Below are 19,194 nucleotides of genomic sequence, written 5' to 3'. Positions count from 1 at the left end.
AGAGACAAAACAGAATTAAAGCTAAGTTCTAAGTTCATCCTGCAAAACAAAAATATATAGTTGTTATCAACAAACTTTGATTGTCTTATCACAAAGATAATGCTGTCCTACAGATGCAAACAGCACATGCTAAATTGTTACAGTCCACCTCTTTATCAAGAATAAATTCACTAAGACCTGAAGGTTCAGTTACACTGCTCACAAGGCAACTTTGTCTGGAAAAATCAATCGGCCTCAACCTCCATTATGCCTGCATTTTATATTGCATGCATTTTAGAGTAAATCATGTTTAGAAAATCAGTTTGAAAAGTCGTGAAGTTGTTTTCCTTTTGACTTCTCTTGGGTACTGTAGTACTGTACTGTCAAGATGTAAATGAAATGTAAGGAAATTCAATTCTTTTCTGCTTCTAATGTCAGATGATTTTCCAGGTTCTTGTTTTTAGACCACACCTCCACACACACACACACACACACACACACACACACACACACCTGCCCCCCTTGTTGCTGATGGTTAGGACTTTATGCATTTCAGTCAGCAGGGGGCAGGCCAGTTTTATCTGTTGATTTACTGTGTTCTCAGTCAGTTTGTTTCATCTTTCTGCCACTGTATCCCTGCCTCCTGTCTGTTTTTTTTTTGTTTCTTTTAAGCCTGGTGGACAATTCAAACACAAACACAGCACAAGCATTGAAATGGAAAAAAAAGGAACAATAGTAATGTACAAAAAGACCGTAAGAGAATTTGAAGTATAGTATTACAGATTAATTTTGTATTGTATTTATTGTGTATAATGACACTTTTTAAAAAGAAATGTACATTTAGTAAAACTGTAAATTAAACCTTGCTTCTTTTATGAAACATTGCAGGTTCTCTAGTTGTTTGTCCAGCTTCAGGGTACATTCCTTTTGATGACTAATGATGACTGAGGAGTACTGTATGATAGAGATGGTGATAATGGTGGTGGTGGGGTGTGTTTTCTATCAGACAGCCAGCAGGCGGTGCATGGAAGTGGAAAAGTAGAGTTGGTTTGTGGGCTTCATCGCCTGAAGAGTTCATAGAGTTTGGGAGGAGCAAAAGAGGTTAGACTGATGAGAGAAAAAAGCTGTCACATCTTTAAACATACACCATGTTACAGTAGATTGAGTAGAAATAACAAAAGAAAAAACACGGAAGAGTTGGAGCCCACAGCTAGAGGGATGCAGCAGAGGTTGCGTTTGTCGTTCAAACTGTGCATGAGGACACTGAGGTTATGTCATGTTTAAGCAAGAAAAAAAAAGAATCCACCCAAATTATTTATTCACAACCCCCCGCCCCCAGGTCCACACCCTCTGACCACAGTGCTGCTCATCCCTGCCCTAAGCAGAGTGTTAGTGCTACCCACAGTGTTGCCAGGCATCTCTGGAAGAGGAGGTGCATTAAACTTGGAGAACCAAGCAAGGGGAGAGAAAAATTTGCCTCAGTGTGGTGCGCCTGTGTGTCTTACTGTTTGCCTTGTGCTCTTTCAGTAAGCAGAGTAAGGAAACTTGCCAGAACTGGAGCTCATCTGAAATACATTAGAATCTGGAGAAGAACGATCCTCTGTAATCTAGCTGCGCTGACGCTCCACCAAGGGTTCCTATTTGCTGTCAGAGGTACACCCATACATGTAGCAGCAGCTCCTCCAAGAGACTGTTTTTGTCTCCTCAAGTCAAAATATTTTCCAAACTCCGGAGGGCAAGACTGCAGAAAGAGAGAGGCAGAGATCAAGGCGCTTGAAGAAGTCTGTGCTTTTCTTCATAAAAGCTTGGTAAATACTCCTTTTTAAACTTTGAATATGGGTCTAATGAGCTTGTGTTTGAACTTTTACTTAAACATACAGATTGTGATGCAGTATGATATGGTATTTGAGTGCAAATATCACAACTAAACTGCAGAATTAATGAAATAGAAAACTTTCTAACTCTCAACAGCTTTTCCCATTTTCTTCATTTGGATGTGTTACTGATAAGCTTTGCTCCTGCATGTTACATTTCTTGTTCTAAGTTCAAAACTGTGTTGCAATTGTGGTGTACAAACCCACAAGGCATTTTCCACCATTCCTTAACTTACAAAATTGATCCCAGAGCCTTAACCAAACCTTTCATTCTCACTGGAAGTCTGTAAAGCGATTTTTTTTTCTCATACAGCTCGGCTGGCACAGCGCTTTTGTATGTAATGGCGGTCAAATCACGTTTAATGTCTTTCCTGCAGATCTCAGGGCTCGCCATTTTGACAAGAATTCTTTCCACACTGGTCTTGTGACATGTCAGAACTGTGTTGCCTATTCTCCTCTGGGCATATTTCTTTTCATCCTAGTTCAAATGGGATTTGCAAGAGAGAAACTCTCCACAGATGAGTGAACGTCTGCTGACACGTGTCTTACCTTTGTACCTTTATGTCAGTCTGCTTCTAATAATGAGTTGTGCCTTCAATTCCTAATCCAGTGTTTCTGTGTATATAGACTATGAGAAGAAAAGGATCATCACTCAAGGGTTAAATATGTTTCTCCATGTATAGACTACTCTCTCTGAGATTTTTTCCTTAAATGAACAATCAAGCAATGCGTTCATGTTCCACTGAGAAGAACCGCAGAGAATAAAAGGAATGTCTTACTCATTTCACTGTAATAAAATTAGCTGCGCCTGTACAAATGCTATCACAGGGCTGGGTTTGCAAGGTTTCCAGCACGAACACCAACTTTTTCCAGGCATGCACTGACAATGCTTGGCAGAGTCATGTTGGGCTGAGGCTTACTCCAGATTCCACATCCTTACTCTAGGTTGTGGCAGACTTTGATCACCAGGTGCAAGAACACTGCGAAATTTTTTGACATCCACATTATCTTTTCTCCTTCTGGATTAACTTTTATTCGTCTCCTTTTATGTCCACGTTACAGGGGCTATAAGTTATCAGTGTGGTGACTACTGTCAAAGGGGAAGAGCCAGACTTCAAACAAAACATCAGCCCTATCATTCCTCTTGGCGTATGCAGGGGAGTTTTCAAGGACAAGTGAGCAGTGTTCAGATAAATACAGGAAACACCTGAAGGTTTTCCAAGGTTCAGCCACAGGAAATACAGCTCTAAACGACAGACACACTCCAACGTTGATTTTTGTGAGAAGCTCCCTATTATCTTGTTAGTTGATCAACATGTCACGCTGGGGGAGAAAAAATGTGAAGAAGACGCCCGAGGTGATCCGCACTGTGACAGAGGGGCTCAAGTCCTTGTATCGTAAGAAGCTGCTGCCTCTGGAGGAGTACTACGGTTTCCATGACTTCCACTCTCAAAGTCTGGAAGATGCAGACTTTGATAACAAGCCTATGGTGCTGGTGGTGGGACAGTACTCCACTGGAAAGACAACATTTATCAAGTAAGACATTACAGCTCTGCATCAAACATTTGTTCACTGTTAGATTTTGTGGTTATTTAGAAACCAATGCAGAAAAACTCACAAGCTATATGTGTGATTAACAGGTATCTACTGGAGCAGGATATTCCTGGGAGCAGAGTGGGACCTGAACCCACTACTGACTGCTTCACTGCCATCATGCATGGGGAGGTGGAGGGAGTCATCCCTGGGAACGCCCTTATCGTAGACCCCAACAAGCCTTTCCGCAAACTCAACCCTTTTGGAAACACCTTTCTCAACAGGTGAGAGCAGGGGTTTTATTCACAGTGGGTTGTGTAATGATTCCACTGAGGGAGCCAGATAGATTCCAGCATGAAATGGACAGAATATGTGAGAGAACCCAAGAAGGAAAAACAGGGAAGGAGAGATAACAAAGTTTTTAGCTCTTTGGAATTTCAAGTCCTTGTGCCAAATTTCAGAGCAGGGAGGCACTGGCTTTATTTGTGGAAAAATGGAGAAAGGAAGCGATATCACTCGAGAGAGCGATGAAAGCTGATGTACTTTGACAGGAACTGCAATGTACGCAAGTTCAAAGACGAGGTCAGAGGGCTCCATAGCCTTGCAGGGCTAAGACAAATAAATGAAGTCACAGACTTTGTGAGGCTCAGGGAACCTGTGAGAGAAAGCTCAACATTGAAGTTCTTTCTGCCACTTTGTTTACTGTCTGGGCTGCCAGATTTCTGGGTATGTTTTTCCAGTGATGTAAACCAAGAAAAAGATCACATGTTTAACAATCAGGTGCTGTAAGCTGTTAGAAAACATGGAGGCTAGAAGTAAACATGCAGTCCTACTATTGATGGGGCTCTAAAGTTGAATTTCTGATGCCAGTTTTCCAGAGTCTCTCTCTCTCCCTCTGCAGGGTGTGTTTGTTGATGTATTTGCGTCTCCCCTTTTGCTTTGACTTCCTGATCTGGGACCGGTGGGCTCGTTAAGCTCATAAGCCGCAGGAAGTGGTGTTGTTGTTTTAAGCCACACATCGTTAGCGGGCCTTATTGTTGTGATTCTGGCAGTGGTGGTCATTTTCCTTCAGGAAGCCCACAGCAATGAGAGGGCTGCTTAAACACAATGGCCTACAGTGGGAGGGGTGGACTATGTGGAGAGGGCAGCTTCCAATCTGCTCCTTGGATCACATTGGCTTCTTTGATAAGAGTTAACCATTTTTCACATGATTTTTTTTAATTTCCTTCTGCACTGTTTTCAAACAAAACTGGCCTCTCTGAACTCCATTTTGTCGCCGTTTATGTGACGTTTCTCCTGTGTGTTGATATCAGGTTTCAGTGTGCCCAAATGCCCAACCAGGTCCTGGAGAGTATCAGCATTATTGACACGCCGGGGATCCTGTCTGGTGCTAAGCAGAGAGTGAGCCGAGGTGAGAGAGGTGACAAAGGTGAGGAGAGGGAATAGGGGGGGCCTGCAGAGACACACATCCCTGATCATCGGCTCATAAACTCATCTCCTTGGCACGCCTGGCTAACCCATGGGACCAGTTTATTCTGTCACAATAACACTTGGCAGCAAGGCCAGAAAACATCTTAGCAGTAAACCAAGCAGCCATAAAATCATAATCAGGAACAGAGATAGTACAAATAAAAATTCTGTCAGCACATCTGGAGGTATGTACAATTGAGAAATAACTATCATCATCATCTCATAGTAGTTTTTTTTCCATTTTCCATTCATCCATGCTTTAAGTAACTCATTATTACTCAAGTCAACATGCATGATCAACTAACACGTTTAAAGGGTCAGTGCATCCAAATTGTGAAAAACATGTTTCCTCACTCACCACTGGTAGAATCTTGCACATGGTTTTAGTTTTATCTACGGAGGTTTTGAAATATTCATCTGTGAGATTTGTGCCTCCACACCCTCCCAATACAATAGAAGTGAATGGAATGTTGTTTGTGGCATTCACAGCACTGCAAAATTAGGAATTCAGCATCAACATGTCTCTACAGAAAGAAAGCTCCAATTTCTCCGGATAATCCAAACTATTACTTTGTTCAGAATAGTGTAGTTTGTGGACCATCCACAGTAACTGGGACATCATTTTTGTAAAGAAGATGCTGTTGTGTGAGCATCACAAACAGAAATCCAGTGGAAGACAATTCAGAGATGGATATCTTAAAACTTGGGAGGATTAAAACCAAATGATCTTTATGGCTATACCACAGGAGGTAAGTGAGAAAATATGCTCTTTGTAATTGTGGTGAACCGACTCTTTTAGTATGATCACTGAAAAATATGAAAATCAGTTTTGTTAGACTTGTAGTGACATGTTTCATGTTAAAAGTTAAATATTTTTTTACAATGTAGTAGCTGGCATATGGTGAAGCCTGAATGTACAGCTGGGTTGGACAGATACAGATAAGAAGGGTTTGTGTCTGTGTCGACCCTCTTCCCTCTCCTGCCCCCTTTTGTTTTTGTTTTGTGCATGTTTTCTAGTTTTCTGAATATCTTAGTTATTTAATTTTTATCTATTCAAACAGGCTATGACTTCCCAGCTGTGCTGCGCTGGTTTGCGGAGCGTGTGGATCGCATCATCCTCCTGTTCGATGCCCATAAACTGGAGATATCAGACGAGTTCTCTGAGGCCATCGGTGCCCTGAAAGGCAACGAGGACAAGCTGCGTGTGGTACTCAACAAGGCCGACATGGTGGGCACCCAGCAGCTGATGAGAGTGTATGGTGCACTCATGTGGTCTCTGGGGAAGGTGTTTGGCACCCCGGAGGTTCTACGCGTCTACATTGGCTCCTTCTGGTCAGAGCCACTGATGGTTACAGACAACCGGAAGCTGTTTGAGCTGGAGGAGGAGGATTTGTTCACTGACATTCAAAACCTCCCTCGTAATGCAGCTTTACGCAAGCTCAATGACCTGGTGAAGAGGGCACGTCTGGTCAGGGTAGGTTTTATTGGCATGTCAACACATGTTCATTAAATGGTTTTTGGCAGCTTGACATTACTGCACTGTAATTATGTTGTTTGTGTTAAAATCTTGTGCTATGCTTTTCTTAATCAAAGGTCCATGCCCACATCATCAGCTATCTGAAGCAGGAGATGCCCTCTGTCTTCAGGAAGGACAATAAAAAGAAGAATTTGATCTACCAGCTGCCAGTGATTTTCTCAAAAATCCAGCTGCAGCACAATATTTCTGCTGGAGACTTCCCAGATTGTACTAAGATGCAGGTTAGTCTGTTTTATATCACTGCTGTGTACATCTCAGAGGAAATTATGTAAATACTTGTCTTTAACTATTAACTGTTAAGTTACATTTAAATTTAATTTGAAATCTACCAGCTGACACATTTGTATCTTTCCCTTTTTTTAAAGGAGCAACTGATGGTTCATGATTTCACCAAGTTCAAAACCTTGAAGCCTAACCTGATGGCAGCCTTGGATGAGTTGCTCTCCGGTGACATTGCCAAACTGATGCCCCTCCTGCGACAGGAGGAGCTAGAAGCAGGTGAGCAGCCAGGTGTGCAGGGTGGAGCCTTCCTTGGGACCCGTGCCGGACCGTTCGGCGAGGGTGACCCCTTCGGCGAGGAGAACGGAGAGGGATGTGAGGAGGAGGAAGATTGGGTGGTAACCAAAGATAAGCCCAAATATGATGAGATCTTCTACAACCTCGCTCCCAACGAGGGAAAACTGAGTGGCAACAAGGCTAAGGACTGGATGGTGAGCTCCCGCCTGCCCAACTCGGTGCTGGGCCGCATCTGGAAGCTGTCAGATCTGGACCATGATGGCATGCTGGATGACGAAGAATTTGCCCTGGCCAGCCACCTGATTGAGGTCAAGTTGGAGGGCCATGGTCTGCCCCCTGAGCTTCCCACACGTCTGATCCCACCCTCCAAACGCAGGCAGAAGGGCTCTGATGCATAGACATGTCACAAGGAGCTGAAAGAGACTCTTCTCTATTGGCTGTGCTACTGTTTGCATTTGCTCTTGTTTTCCCCCAGACCCAAGTCAAAATGTTTGTATGTAATGCGTTCAACTTTTCCTCTGAGACTGATTTCAGTCTTGCACAATGAAACATACTGTATTAAAGTGTAAGTAAATCCTTTGAGAGTAAGGGCTTACAGCAAAAGATTGTGCATTAAGAAGTCACATGGGTCTGGTTGCTTCTTCCCTTTGGCTTCTCAAAGTTAGCTTTTCATGATGAGCTTTAAAAATATATATCTACTTGTGTTTGCAGAGCAGAAATAAAAGGCTGGCACCCTCTAAGTGAATAGTATTCAGCATGTATTTGACAGAATACAGAGCTAAACCTTTCTGTATTAGATTTAACATTCCTTCAGTGACTAGATCGGGGCAGCACAGTATTATCTTGGTGATCATTTGTAGGATTGTGCCATTTATTTTCAGGTCTGGTCACATTCCAGTGAGGGTATCATCTACAAATTCATCGTGCTCAAATGATTTGTTTATAGCATTTTCAACTGAAACTGGCAGCACAAATCTAATAACCTGAATGCATTTCACTTTTGTTGCTTTACATGCCACAATTTTGTGCATAAACTTTATATATTATTTTTGTAATTGTTGCTATTGTTTTGTATGTGCAGGAGCAAGACCTCAGTTGTATAAAAGAACATGCTGAGAATAACTTTTCAACTAGACTGAAAGATTGATATATTACTGACTACTGTACACAGCTCCACCATCTGTTGTCATGTTAACTATTGTTGTAACCAAATAAAGTTCCCTGACTGTGCCATGTCTCTTTAGTGATCCTTTTATATGTAAAAAAAATAGACATCACTTAAGTCATTAAAAATGTCTACAATTAAACTAGAGTACTTAATACAGAACTAATAGTTGAGTGCATTTAATTTGGCACTCTTTTTACATTTTCTTTTCGATCAAACTCACTTGGTCTCTCAGTGACGGACCACATAAACAGTGAGTCACACTCTCCCCTGCCAAGTCCCCATACCACCATTTTCCGTGACTCTCTCCTCTCTCATTCCCACCATCTGAAGTCTTTTCTCTGCCTCTTTCTCTCTCTCTCTCACACACACACACACACACACACACACACACACACACACACACACACACAGAGTTTTATAGTCTATTCCCCCTTAACCCTTTTTACTTCTACATTTGCTCCCTCACCAGCACGCCTGTAGATGTTTTTGGTTTTATCCTGCGTCTGCTATGCAGTATAAGCACAAATATGTGTCCCGTGCAGAGCCATGTGTGTTTCACATAAAGCTTTCAAGGTTCGTAGAAGAAGGGGTGGCCTCCCCGCCTCCCTGTTCCACTCCTCCATGGAAAGAAACACAAATGAGAAACAGAGGCAATGCAGCCCTTTCCTCCCTGCTCTCTGGCTTACAGTGACTCACATGTGAAGAATGTGGTGGGTTGGCTCAAGAGTTATTAATATCTCCTTTCATAGGGTCTGCTAAGTTTCCTTGGGCTCATACACAGGATCTAGACACTGTACCTTTATGAGAGACTCTAACAACATCCCCCCTATTTGGAGAATTCCTCAGCTAGACCTGCAGCACACCACACCCTCCTCTGTGTATTTATGTGTGTATGTGTGTGTGTGTGAGAAGCAGAGGGAGGCAATGTGTGAAATAAGTCAAGTGAGGTGACAACATTAAGCTGAAATGTTAGAGTTTCTTAACTAGAAATGAAAGTCCGCTGACTTGTTGTTAAGTCATTGCTACCAATGGCTTTTTAAAGAACAGAATAAAAGATCCCCATAGCAGCTGCTACATAATAGGTTCAGCTGAGTCATAACCCATCTCAAACATTTGCTCAGATCAAGCTACACAATGCTGAGACAGCAATGAGGTGAAACCTGAAGGCAGGCCCACGCTCCAGCCAAGGATCCCCACCAACATCAGATGTCCCCAACAATGAAGATTACTCAACAAAACCGGGGTCTCCGTATACGTCACTCTGTGTTTACGTGGGGAATTCCTCTGGAAAACCTGCTGTGGAAGAAAAACTGAGGTCACCAACTATGGAGAGGGGTGACATCTGCTGGATACAGTATTCCTGGCAACTTTAGACTGAAACGGTACAATACAGTATCCAACTGTAGATGGCAGACTGGAGGCATGCAGCTGTATGTATTTCAGGATACCTGTTAATTTTTCAAGTTTGTACAAATGCAATACTAGATGCTGTGACTGTTTCTCCGGTCTGCACTGGCCCTGAGGTGGACCATGATATGGGTCAAAATCTTAAGTCCTTCTTTTGTGCATAACATTTTCAGGTTGACAAAACTAATAAAAAGTTGCAGCAGCTTCAGCCTAACTCAAGAATGCATTTATAATTCACCCAGCTGGACGCAACAAAAACTATGGATTTTGACCTTCCATCTTTTTTGGAGTTGCAGTAGGAAGGGATCTCCTTGTGGCCAGTATGAACAGATGGAATAATTACAGCAACCAATAGCTTTCAATTTTGAGAGTAATGTATTAAAAAAGACTAAAAAAAAAGTATGAACCTATTTTTCTAACTTCCTTTTCTGTTTTTTAACTTAAAGTTCCTCTGTTTTTAATTTACTTGTATAAGAGTAATTGGTTGATATGTGTCAGAAATGAGTAAGGACAGTTAGAGAGCTTTAACTTTTATTATTATTCCGAAAAGTTAACAAACCAGTTTGAAAAGCTTAAAATATTTCCCATTTTTCCTGCCTATACATCGCATATTCTGCTCTGTCTAAATCACTGATTCAAACCTTAACGTTTGACATTGAGATATGAACGCAAACCTACAAACAATATGTAGTATAAAAGGTAAAGTTAAATCAATGTATATAAAATATATTTCAATTCAAATTACCGTCCCACACATGGCACATGAACTTATAACTACAGCACTCATTTCAGCTTCTCACCAAATGTCACCAAAAGGCAGATTAAATCACCATTGTCAAAAGAACATTTGAATTATGTCACCCGTTTTTTTCAATACATTTTTACTGTTTTCTGCAGTCCTTAGAAACTGAAATGGTTTTTGATGTCTTTGATCTGTTTCATCATGTCACCAATTTGCTGTCCCTGTTCTCTGAGGACATCCTGAACGACCTTCTTCTGGTGGGCATTGAGTGAGACTGTTGTCCTGGCTGCAGGCACATCCTTGTCCACTTGCGACTTCTGGTACTCCATCTTCATGTTCACCTGTTTAATGCAGTTGTCCAGGTGTTTCAGCTGATCGCCGATGATCTGCAGCTCCTTCTTCATATCCTTTTCACTGTTTGACAGTATTGGTAGTTGGCTTTGCAGGCTGCCCAGCACTTTTTTAACCCTGTTCATAATGGTTTCCTGGCGATACTTTGCATCTTCATACTTATCAGCCAACCTCTCTGCTGCCTCTCTCAGACTCTTCCTCTCCTCCCTGCATAGAGTCAACTCTTCCAGCTGCTTGTTCTTTTGGCCTGTTAGGAGTTTCACCCTTCTCTGCATCTCTTCACGGGCCATGTCCTGCTTGAGAATGTACTCCTCACTGAAGACTTGTGTGGCTCTGCTGAGGAGCTGGAGACACTCTGGAGGTGGTGGTGATTTGTCCTTGTCTCCAGCCTTGAGTACAAGAGGATTGGTGGAGCTACGTGCCAGGATGTTGCGGATGTGCTGCTCAAAAGAGTCGTCAGCCAGGCCGCGCAGAGGGGAGCTCCCAGAGCCTGGACCTGGATGAGAACAGAGCAGGGGAGGGGAGGGAGGGCGAATGGAGCTCAGCAGGGGCAACAAGATACACTCATAGGTGCTGGTGATGCAGATCATGGTGGCACCCAAGGAAAGGTCAGAGACAATCAAAAAGCCACGAACTGGAGCTGACTGACTAGTATGGAGTGGTCTGGTACAAAGAATGTGCTCCACAATACAGCGCTTCTCAGCAGCCAGCTCCTGAAGACTGTCCTTATCCTCCTCGCCTGACTGAAGAAACTTCTGCAGCTTGTTGACCCAGATTAGCCCCACACTGTGCACTCCTGCTTCGTGGGTGCAATGATACCTGTGCTGGCATAAGGGGTCTCTGTGCAGTCTGATTGGGCAGGTGAAATCAAATTCTTGGGGCTCCTCATCCTCTCCTGTTGCTACTTTGAGGGTGAGCTCCAGCTCAACACACTCAAATACATAGAGAGCTGGCACGGCTTCTGTTCCTCGACTCCACTTCTCCACTGCCCCTGCCTCTTCCTCTTCTTCAGACTCCAACACCACACAGTGATACAGTGTGCCTGTTTCAGTGGCGATGACGAGGATACTAGGCACACATGGCAGGCAGAGAATGGCACAAGCATCATAGCCATAGTTATCCTCTGCTGCAGGATACATTGGGAGGGGTCCAACAGGTTTTGTCAGACTCACACCATTTGCCTGGCTCGTGTAGCTCACATAAGTCTCCCCATTTTCGTAGAGGATGTACAGAGGGTAGACCAGCTGTTCTTTGGAGCTCCGTGCTGCCAGCTGTCGAAGTGGGGGTGACATCGGCCCAAAGTCAAAAGCCACTGCTATCTCGCCAAGAGATGCTGCATAGGAGCGGGCGGGAGGATGGCTGCTGCTGCTGTCATCTTCCGACTGTGACAGTGATAGCACTTTGGCCGGCGTTTGGGGCGACTTCAAGCCGTAAAACCTGATGGTGTTGTCGGATGTGAGCAGCACCAGGTGGGGCTCATCGGTCTCGCTGGGGTACCAAGCCGCCTGCCGTAGACTCACCGACGGTGAGCTGGTGAAGAAGCGCTCCGCAACCGGGATGGTCTTACAGTTGATCTCACTCCGTCCGCCCTCGAACTCGGACCTCTTTCCCCACCGTTGAGGAAGCTCCAGCACCGAGACGCCCCGCTGACCGACGAGAGCGACGTGGTGTTGAGTTGGACTTAGCAACACCTGGCACAGCTCGAAGAGAGGAGGGTTGATGCACAGCAAGGTTTGGTATTTCCCGCTACTGCGACTCTCATCCGTGTTTAGCTGTCGCAAGTTGGTCGTGTAAAACACGCGGTCTGTGTCATCCCACACAAACAAGTCCCCACCCAAACAAAAGGTGAGGTTTTTATCAATCCCTCTTTCATTCGCGGTGGGTTCTGACTCCAACTTCTCTCGTATTTTTTGGAAAATAATATGGTTTGGTAAGTCATTTAGCCACCGCTCCGTGCCGAATGCCGCCATCTTGATCCGCCGTCTGCTCAGTCACAAGGAACTATGGCAACAAGAGAACTTCACGACAGTCATTTAACGTATTCCGGTGGCCGGTGTCGTATATTTTGCAGAATCACCATGGCGTTGAAAGAGACTGCGGGACTGTATGAAACCCTCAAAGCGGAGTGGAACAAGAAAAACCCAAACCTGAGTAAATGTGGAGAGCTTCTGAGCAAACTTAAGGTAGAGTCGCACATCGGGTTGTCTATTTTTGTTTTATTTATATGGGGCGAATCAGGAACACTCTGTGTAGAAGCCTCGGCGCTATTAGCAGACGTAGCTAAGCTTGCTAACAAACGTTAGCCATGCTAACGTTGTGTGTTGAGTTTCCTGTTAGGTAAACTTTAGAAACCTACAGTGATACTCATTCTGGATTGATAACATTGAGTTTCCGTGCGTTGAATACGGTACACCCAGTGTTTGCCTGATAGACTAATTTAATAATTTTGGGAGGGCAGTCAGGAAATAAGCGGTGTTGCTAATGTTAACATATCGTTGGCTGATTCATTGTCCAACTAGTATCAACCCTGGAACTGGCGTCCAATATAAACATTTGAACCAATGATTATTGAGGCATTATGCGTCTTTTACTTTTATTTGTATCTCAAACGTTTGCTTTTACTTACTGATTATTAATTCACAACTCCACTGTTGAAATTCTGTTATTTAGATGATGTTTTATTACCAAAACGCCATGCTGACAGCTCGTTTGATTCAGTTGAGAAGGACCAATACCAAAATGTAAACATAATCTGTTACAGGTGAAACGTCTGCATTCAAACTTTTACTGAAATAAAGTACGAAAGTATTAGCATCAAAATATCCTTAAAAGTAGCAAAATCAAATTCCTCCTTTTGAAGAATGACCCATTTTAGAATCACAAAAATGATATCACTGGTTTATTGATGCATTCATGTGTACATAACTTACATGTACCAGCTGGTGTCAACTGTTATGACGTTATGTAGCCTACATGTGGGTGACTTAACTTTATAATATATCAAAGTTGATTTATATTTTGTGTTAATAACATGACTCTGTAAAGTAACTAGTAACCAAATCTGTCTAATAAATGTAGTGAAGTACAAAGTACAATATTTGCCTCCAAAATGTAGTAGAGCAATCAAAATGTGGCATTAAATGGAAATACTTGAGTAATATACACATGCCTCAAAATGATACTTTAATACAAATCTTGAGCAAATGCATTTAGCTACACTCCACTTCTGAGAAAAACTCCCTGAAGTCCAGTTGCCTCTGACTGAGTACTTGACAAGTCAACAATTAAAATGTGCTTGATAAATCTATGGTCCAGATTAGTGTCATTTTAGATTATTAAACTATTAGGACAACATAAGTGACACATAAAGTTCGAAATTTTGTAGATAATGATGCCAAACTTTTTTTTTTTACAGGTGTCATTACTGGAGCTGAATTTCCTACCTACCAGTGGGTCTGCGCTCACTAAGCAGCAGCTCATTTTAGCTCGTGAGTATAGGTGGCAAATCAAGCTGATAGACAACATTCATATTAATCATGGATTATTGTTTGACAAAGCAATAAGACAGATATCAAAAGGTAGCCCTAATAAAGACAGATCTGTGTCTGTGTTTCAGGTGATGTCCTTGAAATTGGAGCCTTGTGGAGTATCCGCAAGAAGGACATCCCGTCCTTTGAGAGATACATGGCCCAGCTAAAATGTTACTACTTTGATTACAAGTAATGCCACCTTTTTGTTTTTCATATGTACTAGTGGGATTTTGTTACACAGTACTCACTGGGTTTTCTAACATCACTCTTTATTTACTTATGTCATCAAGGGATGAACTGCCTGAAGCTGCCTACATGCACCAGTTACTTGGACTGAACCTGCTCTTCCTGCTCTCACAGAACCGTGTGTCTGAGTTTCACACAGAACTTGAGAGACTGAGTGCACGAGATATTCAGACCAACGTATACATCAGACACCCAGTGTCCCTAGAGCAGGTGCTGCAATTTACCCCTAGCCATGGAACAATTTCAGGGTTTGATAGTGCATTGTTGTTGTGCTGTGGCCAGGTATCGAGCATAGAATTTTGATATTTGTGCATCCAATTAGTAATTTGTATCCTCAAATCAAAATGTTTACATTTTTGCTGCAGTAGGAAATATATACAGGGCTCTGTGAAATTCTCTATTTACATATTCTATGACTGTGTCAATAACACCTTATATCCTCTCCTGGCCTTTTCAGTACTTGATGGAGGGCAGCTACAACAAGGTATTTCTTGCCAAAGGCAACATCCCTGCCGAGAGCTACACCTTTTTTATAGATATTCTGCTCGACACAATTCGGTAAGAATCAGTATGGTAATCATACTTACTATCATTTATACACTCGTTTCATTGATGCAGCCCTTTATATGTGCTTTTAACCAATGCTGTTGTGTATTTTTCCTTAAAAATTCATTTGTATTTTTCCGTTCAGGTCCTAGTGCATCTTGTTGTTTTAAAATGATGCTATGTAATTACCATGGCTGTGGAAAATCCTTGTATATGTCATCATTGGTTGACAGTTCATTATAACATATATCGGGACAACTTCAGCATACTTATGGTCAGCAGTTTAAACACCATACTCAGTTTGTGAAAAGGTATATTAAGATGCAGGTAACCATAGCAACAAAACTGATGGTTTATGCTATGAACAGCATGTTGACCAAGACAGATGTGAAATGGGTGACAGTTTAAAATATATCGTCCATTTTCTTTCCAAGTATTAAGGTGTCTTGATGTAGAAAATTATGGACTCTGCAAAGGAAATGACTTTAACTCAGTTATTTTCATTTACCAGGAAGGATACCTCTTTAATTCTTTATTTTTGTTGTGTTTCATCTTGATTGTACTATAATCGACAGGGCACAAAAAGATCAGCTGATAAAATTGCATTGTATTTTAAAGACAACTTCAGCTAAAACTGTGACCTTTTCAATTGCAGCGATGAGATCGCAGGATGCATAGAGAAAGCATATGAGCAGATCCAGTTCAGTGAAGCCACCCGTGTGCTTTTCTTCAGTTCCCCGAATAAGATGACAGAGTATGCTAACAAGGTATGTATATTTTTATTATGAAAGAAAACTTAAATTGTATGTGAAATTAAGCATAGGATGCAGATAGGATACAAGAAGAAAACATTAGATTTTTGCAGATCTTGGTAAGAAAAAAAAAAATTAAAGTTGCATTTAATATAATGGGAGGGGTAATTACATGTCTCAGTTGAAGGCAACTGATTTATTTATCTGAAGAAAAGAGTCACAGATACAGGTACAGATGTCTTGTAAACATTAAAGCCTCAGTGTGTAAAAATGGTGAGTAACGGTGACATCAGCGGTCAAATTCTAGATTGCAGGGCTCACTCGCTCCCGTCAGGTAAGTGACGGTGGCCTCGTAGGACAGAAAGTCTTGCGCAGACAGAGATGGCATCATCCAAGAGTTTTTCAAGTTTTTCAGGAGTAGGCCTATCTAGTGATGAGGAGAATATTTATTTAGGAATCTAAACCATGTTACGATATTGTAGCGACCCTGCAGTAAATGTTCTGTTATAATGTCAATGTTCTGTGAGTTAATGGCATGTTTGGGATTAAATGAGTATAGGTAGGGGGGCGGGGGGTGAGTGTGACGGGGATGAGAGCTGTGTGAGTGCACGTGCTGGTGTGTGTATGAGCAAACTGGAGGAGAGAGCAGGAGTGCACAGTTGGAGTTACAGCTAAGTTCTTGTTTGTTGGTTGTTTTGGTGTAGTTACAGCCAACAGTAACCTGTACTGTTCAGTAATAAATGGTGGTTTGCCGAATAAATGTGTCATCCTTTCCACACATCCTGGCGGACGCTACAATATGTTATAGCTTACCAGTGAGATATAACGTTATGTTAGGAGTGTTTTATCTCTAATTGTTTTGGTAACACGAGCAAACATTAGCACAGTAATGCTAAAATAACACGTTTATGTGATAGTCAGGGCACAGTGCGGCAAATATAGGTTGGTACGATTTATAATATATGCGTCTCCAGAGTGTTCTTCCACAGGAGTTTTTTCCACCTGGAATAAGCAACGCCGATACTCACTCGCGTTTTGTCCCCCGTCCTCGCTTATCTGATCTTTTTCTTTTATTTGGTGGCGTGGTTTCCCTCTTATGGGGCAAAACATATGTGTGGTCCTCCATTTAAAGTGCGACAGAATCATAAAAGTACAAAGCAGGTTCATGCAGAAGCACCCCAGATTGAGCTGCACCTTCTCCAGTGACGGCAAGTTCTAGGTAAACGCAAAAGGCGAAGCGCGTGTATCTCTTTAGGCCACTGTATTCAAATATGGCGATGCAAGAATGCAGCCTCCAGCATACTGCGCCCTGCCTGTGTATATATAGAGGAATCATTTCATATTTATGAAAGCAATAGTTGATATTTGCTAATAAACAACCACGTATTACACATTGTAACTTTAAGTACATTTAGCACGATTTCACTTCTCATGTTATTTTTTTGTGCTTTGTCTTGTTAGGGTAGCTAAAATGTTATTGCACATTTAACAGCAGATTCAACTTACACTGGTAGAACCTGAAAATGCATGTAATTTTGCAAACATGGAAACAACAGTCACAATGACAACAGCCTGTTAGGGTTGTAAACTTGGACTTGGTCCAATAAGTGGTAAATATATTGAAGCTCATAACACAATGAAATACAGTGGAAGAAGCAACTAGACAAGGACTAGAATTGCAGATAACTTATTGTTTAGCTGTCAGATGTTGTGTTTTTCTTGTGGTTTCATTTCTGAAATTTAAACAAAATTCCATCCCAGATTCTTGCCTACAAAGTGGCAGTCAAAGCTGATTGTTCTTTTCATTTCATTTCATTTCAGAGGGGATGGAGTCTGAGCCCAGATTACTATTACTCTTTCACCAGTCAGCAGCAGCGGACAGAGGAGGTGACCATCCCCTCTACAGAGCTGGCACAACAGGTCATCGAATATGCACGACAGCTGGAAATGATTGTGTAATCCGCCCCCAGGAACACACTCAGCCATGTACAGACACACTCAGACACACACCGCTGATCCAGTATACATCCAGTCAGCTCAAATGCAGTTGCCTTGAGGGATATGACTTTGTTGATTGCCAGAGTGGTTGATTTGTTGCCCATACCTCAAAAATCTATCAACATTTATTTTTCCTGTATTCCACTCATCTGCAGGTCTTCCTGTCTGGAAGTTTGTTTTTATTTCAATAGGTGGTGGAAAAACAAACAAAAGTACCATTGGTGACCAGTCTACTCAGCAATAGCTACACATCTACCTGTCACTGAAGACATTCAAGGGTTTCAATGATAGAGTTAATTATTTTATCTAAGATGCCATCTCAGCAGCATTAAAACTGAGCTTTTTATGGCGTATTACCAACTGGTGAGAGAGAAATAATAACTTCAAGTCCAGCTACTACATTTAAAACCCTTGGGCCTCAACTCTTTGACAATTACAATTCAACTAATTACAATAACTACCCTGTGACTTTGCCTGTCAGTGTCACACAAGACTATCAACTCAACATTTTCCCCCTAATTTTCACCAAAATCTTTTTGTACACAAAGTTAATTTTCTCCTTATAGAGCTCTCAGAAATGTATTGCTTTGTATCCTAGCAACTGACAGAATTGCCGTTGAAGTTTGTGAGTGTTTTCTAAATGGAAATTCCTCTTCCTCCCTAGATGGTTTGTAATCCAGTTGATATTAAATCTTTGCCTGCAATAAATGATTCTGAAAATAAACTTTCTGAATGACTGCTTTCCAGTTTTTTTTTTACATCACTTCTAACTTTATGCGGATTCAAGTAATTTCCAGGAACTAATCAATTTACCACATGCCAGTCATTAATGTAAGAAATATTCTGAATGTTTTCTCTAATAGATGAGAATCTTCTCCCTCTGTCTCTCTCTGTGTTATGAAAGCTGCGAGTCTTTCTGTGCTGATTCAAGGAAGCTCATGCAGGTGGTTTGGGCACCAAAGTTATTATAGCTTTATATGTTTCATTAGTTTTTACTCAGTACTCGTTTTTAATGTTTGTTTTCAATTCAGTTTAGTTTCATTTAGTTTCCAGAGCGTGTGCCTCTGCACCGATGACAGCCGTGGCCAGGGTTGGCCATCCATCTGCCTGTCAGTCCACCCATTCTCGTGGTATCCCAAGCACCTTGAGGGAATTTCTCCAAATTTGGCACCAGTGTCCACTTGGACTCAATGGTGAACTAATACTTTGGTGGTCAAGTGTCATTGTGACCTCACGAAACACGCTTTTGGCCATAACTCAAGAAGTCACATGCTAATTATGACTAAATTTCTCACAAATGTCTAATAGGATGAAATCATAAAGGGATAACATTTTATTTCAAAAGGTCAAAGGTCAACATCATGATGTGGTGACACATATCTTGGGTGTCCACTTTGACACCAAAGATGTATGAAGCATCCTTGTTTTAGGATATGTAGCTTCTTTGCTACAACAAACTGAAGCATTGTCCAGTGTCATAGCTACATATAAGACCGGACAGACATGGATGTTTCAGTTAGTTTTTATTTTTTGCAGAAGTCTAGG

The 19,194-nt window shown here is 41.9% G+C and overlaps 3 protein-coding genes across 4 annotated transcripts; 2 read left to right on the top strand and 1 right to left on the bottom strand.

Annotated features, from left to right (window-relative positions):
• Positions 1 to 1,364: 1,364 nt before the first annotated feature.
• ehd2b (EH-domain containing 2b) lies at positions 1,365 to 8,139 on the top strand. 2 transcript variants are annotated; one of them, XM_049575751.1, is made up of 7 exons: positions 1,365 to 1,787; positions 2,916 to 3,389; positions 3,494 to 3,670; positions 4,700 to 4,815; positions 5,918 to 6,330; positions 6,450 to 6,614; positions 6,759 to 8,139. In XM_049575751.1, the coding sequence occupies exons 2-7, from the start codon at positions 3,169 to 3,171 to the stop codon at positions 7,305 to 7,307; spliced, it is 1,641 nt and encodes a 546-aa protein (XP_049431708.1). In that variant the 5' UTR covers positions 1,365 to 1,787; positions 2,916 to 3,168; the 3' UTR covers positions 7,308 to 8,139. The 2 variants fall into 2 exon arrangements, with proteins under 2 accessions (XP_049431708.1, XP_049431709.1); XM_049575752.1 differs by having other exon boundaries at positions 1,366 to 1,787; positions 4,700 to 4,797.
• A 1,859-nt stretch (positions 8,140 to 9,998) lies between these two features.
• On the bottom strand, positions 9,999 to 12,547 carry nup88 (nucleoporin 88). Its single transcript, XM_049576492.1, has one exon. It carries the CDS (start codon positions 12,545 to 12,547, stop codon positions 10,385 to 10,387), a length of 2,163 nt encoding a protein of 720 aa, XP_049432449.1. The 3' UTR covers positions 9,999 to 10,384.
• Positions 12,548 to 12,565: 18 nt separating this feature from the next.
• Positions 12,566 to 18,373, top strand: psmd8 (proteasome 26S subunit, non-ATPase 8). Its single transcript, XM_049576493.1, has 7 exons — positions 12,566 to 12,760; positions 13,993 to 14,065; positions 14,194 to 14,296; positions 14,398 to 14,563; positions 14,811 to 14,911; positions 15,555 to 15,666; positions 17,473 to 18,373. The coding sequence occupies exons 1-7, from the start codon at positions 12,581 to 12,583 to the stop codon at positions 17,608 to 17,610; spliced, it is 873 nt and encodes a 290-aa protein (XP_049432450.1). The 5' UTR covers positions 12,566 to 12,580; the 3' UTR covers positions 17,611 to 18,373.
• The last annotated feature ends 821 nt before the right edge of the window (positions 18,374 to 19,194 follow it).

Source organism: Epinephelus fuscoguttatus, linkage group LG5 (assembly GCF_011397635.1).
Source record: "Epinephelus fuscoguttatus linkage group LG5, E.fuscoguttatus.final_Chr_v1".
NCBI classification, from domain to species: Eukaryota; Metazoa; Chordata; class Actinopteri; order Perciformes; family Serranidae; genus Epinephelus; species Epinephelus fuscoguttatus.
This window is presented reverse-complemented; position numbering and strand designations above follow the sequence as displayed.

Excerpts from the sequence above, each read along its gene's own strand:
- ehd2b (XM_049575751.1), top strand. The coding sequence starts at position 3,169 with ATGTCACGCTGGGGGAGAAAAAATGTGAAGAAGACGCCCGAGGTGATC. Across the intron at positions 3,390-3,493 it reads GGAAAGACAACATTTATCAA|GTATCTACTGGAGCAGGATA; the intron begins GTAAGACATTAC and ends TGTGATTAACAG. Across the intron at positions 4,816-5,917 it reads AGGTGAGAGAGGTGACAAAG|GCTATGACTTCCCAGCTGTG; the intron begins GTGAGGAGAGGG and ends CTATTCAAACAG.
- nup88 (XM_049576492.1), bottom strand. The coding sequence starts at position 12,547 with ATGGCGGCATTCGGCACGGAGCGGTGGCTAAATGACTTACCAAACCAT.
- psmd8 (XM_049576493.1), top strand. The coding sequence starts at position 12,581 with ATGGCAACAAGAGAACTTCACGACAGTCATTTAACGTATTCCGGTGGC. Across the intron at positions 12,761-13,992 it reads AGCTTCTGAGCAAACTTAAG|GTGTCATTACTGGAGCTGAA; the intron begins GTAGAGTCGCAC and ends TTTTTTTTACAG. Across the intron at positions 15,667-17,472 it reads TGACAGAGTATGCTAACAAG|AGGGGATGGAGTCTGAGCCC; the intron begins GTATGTATATTT and ends ATTTCATTTCAG.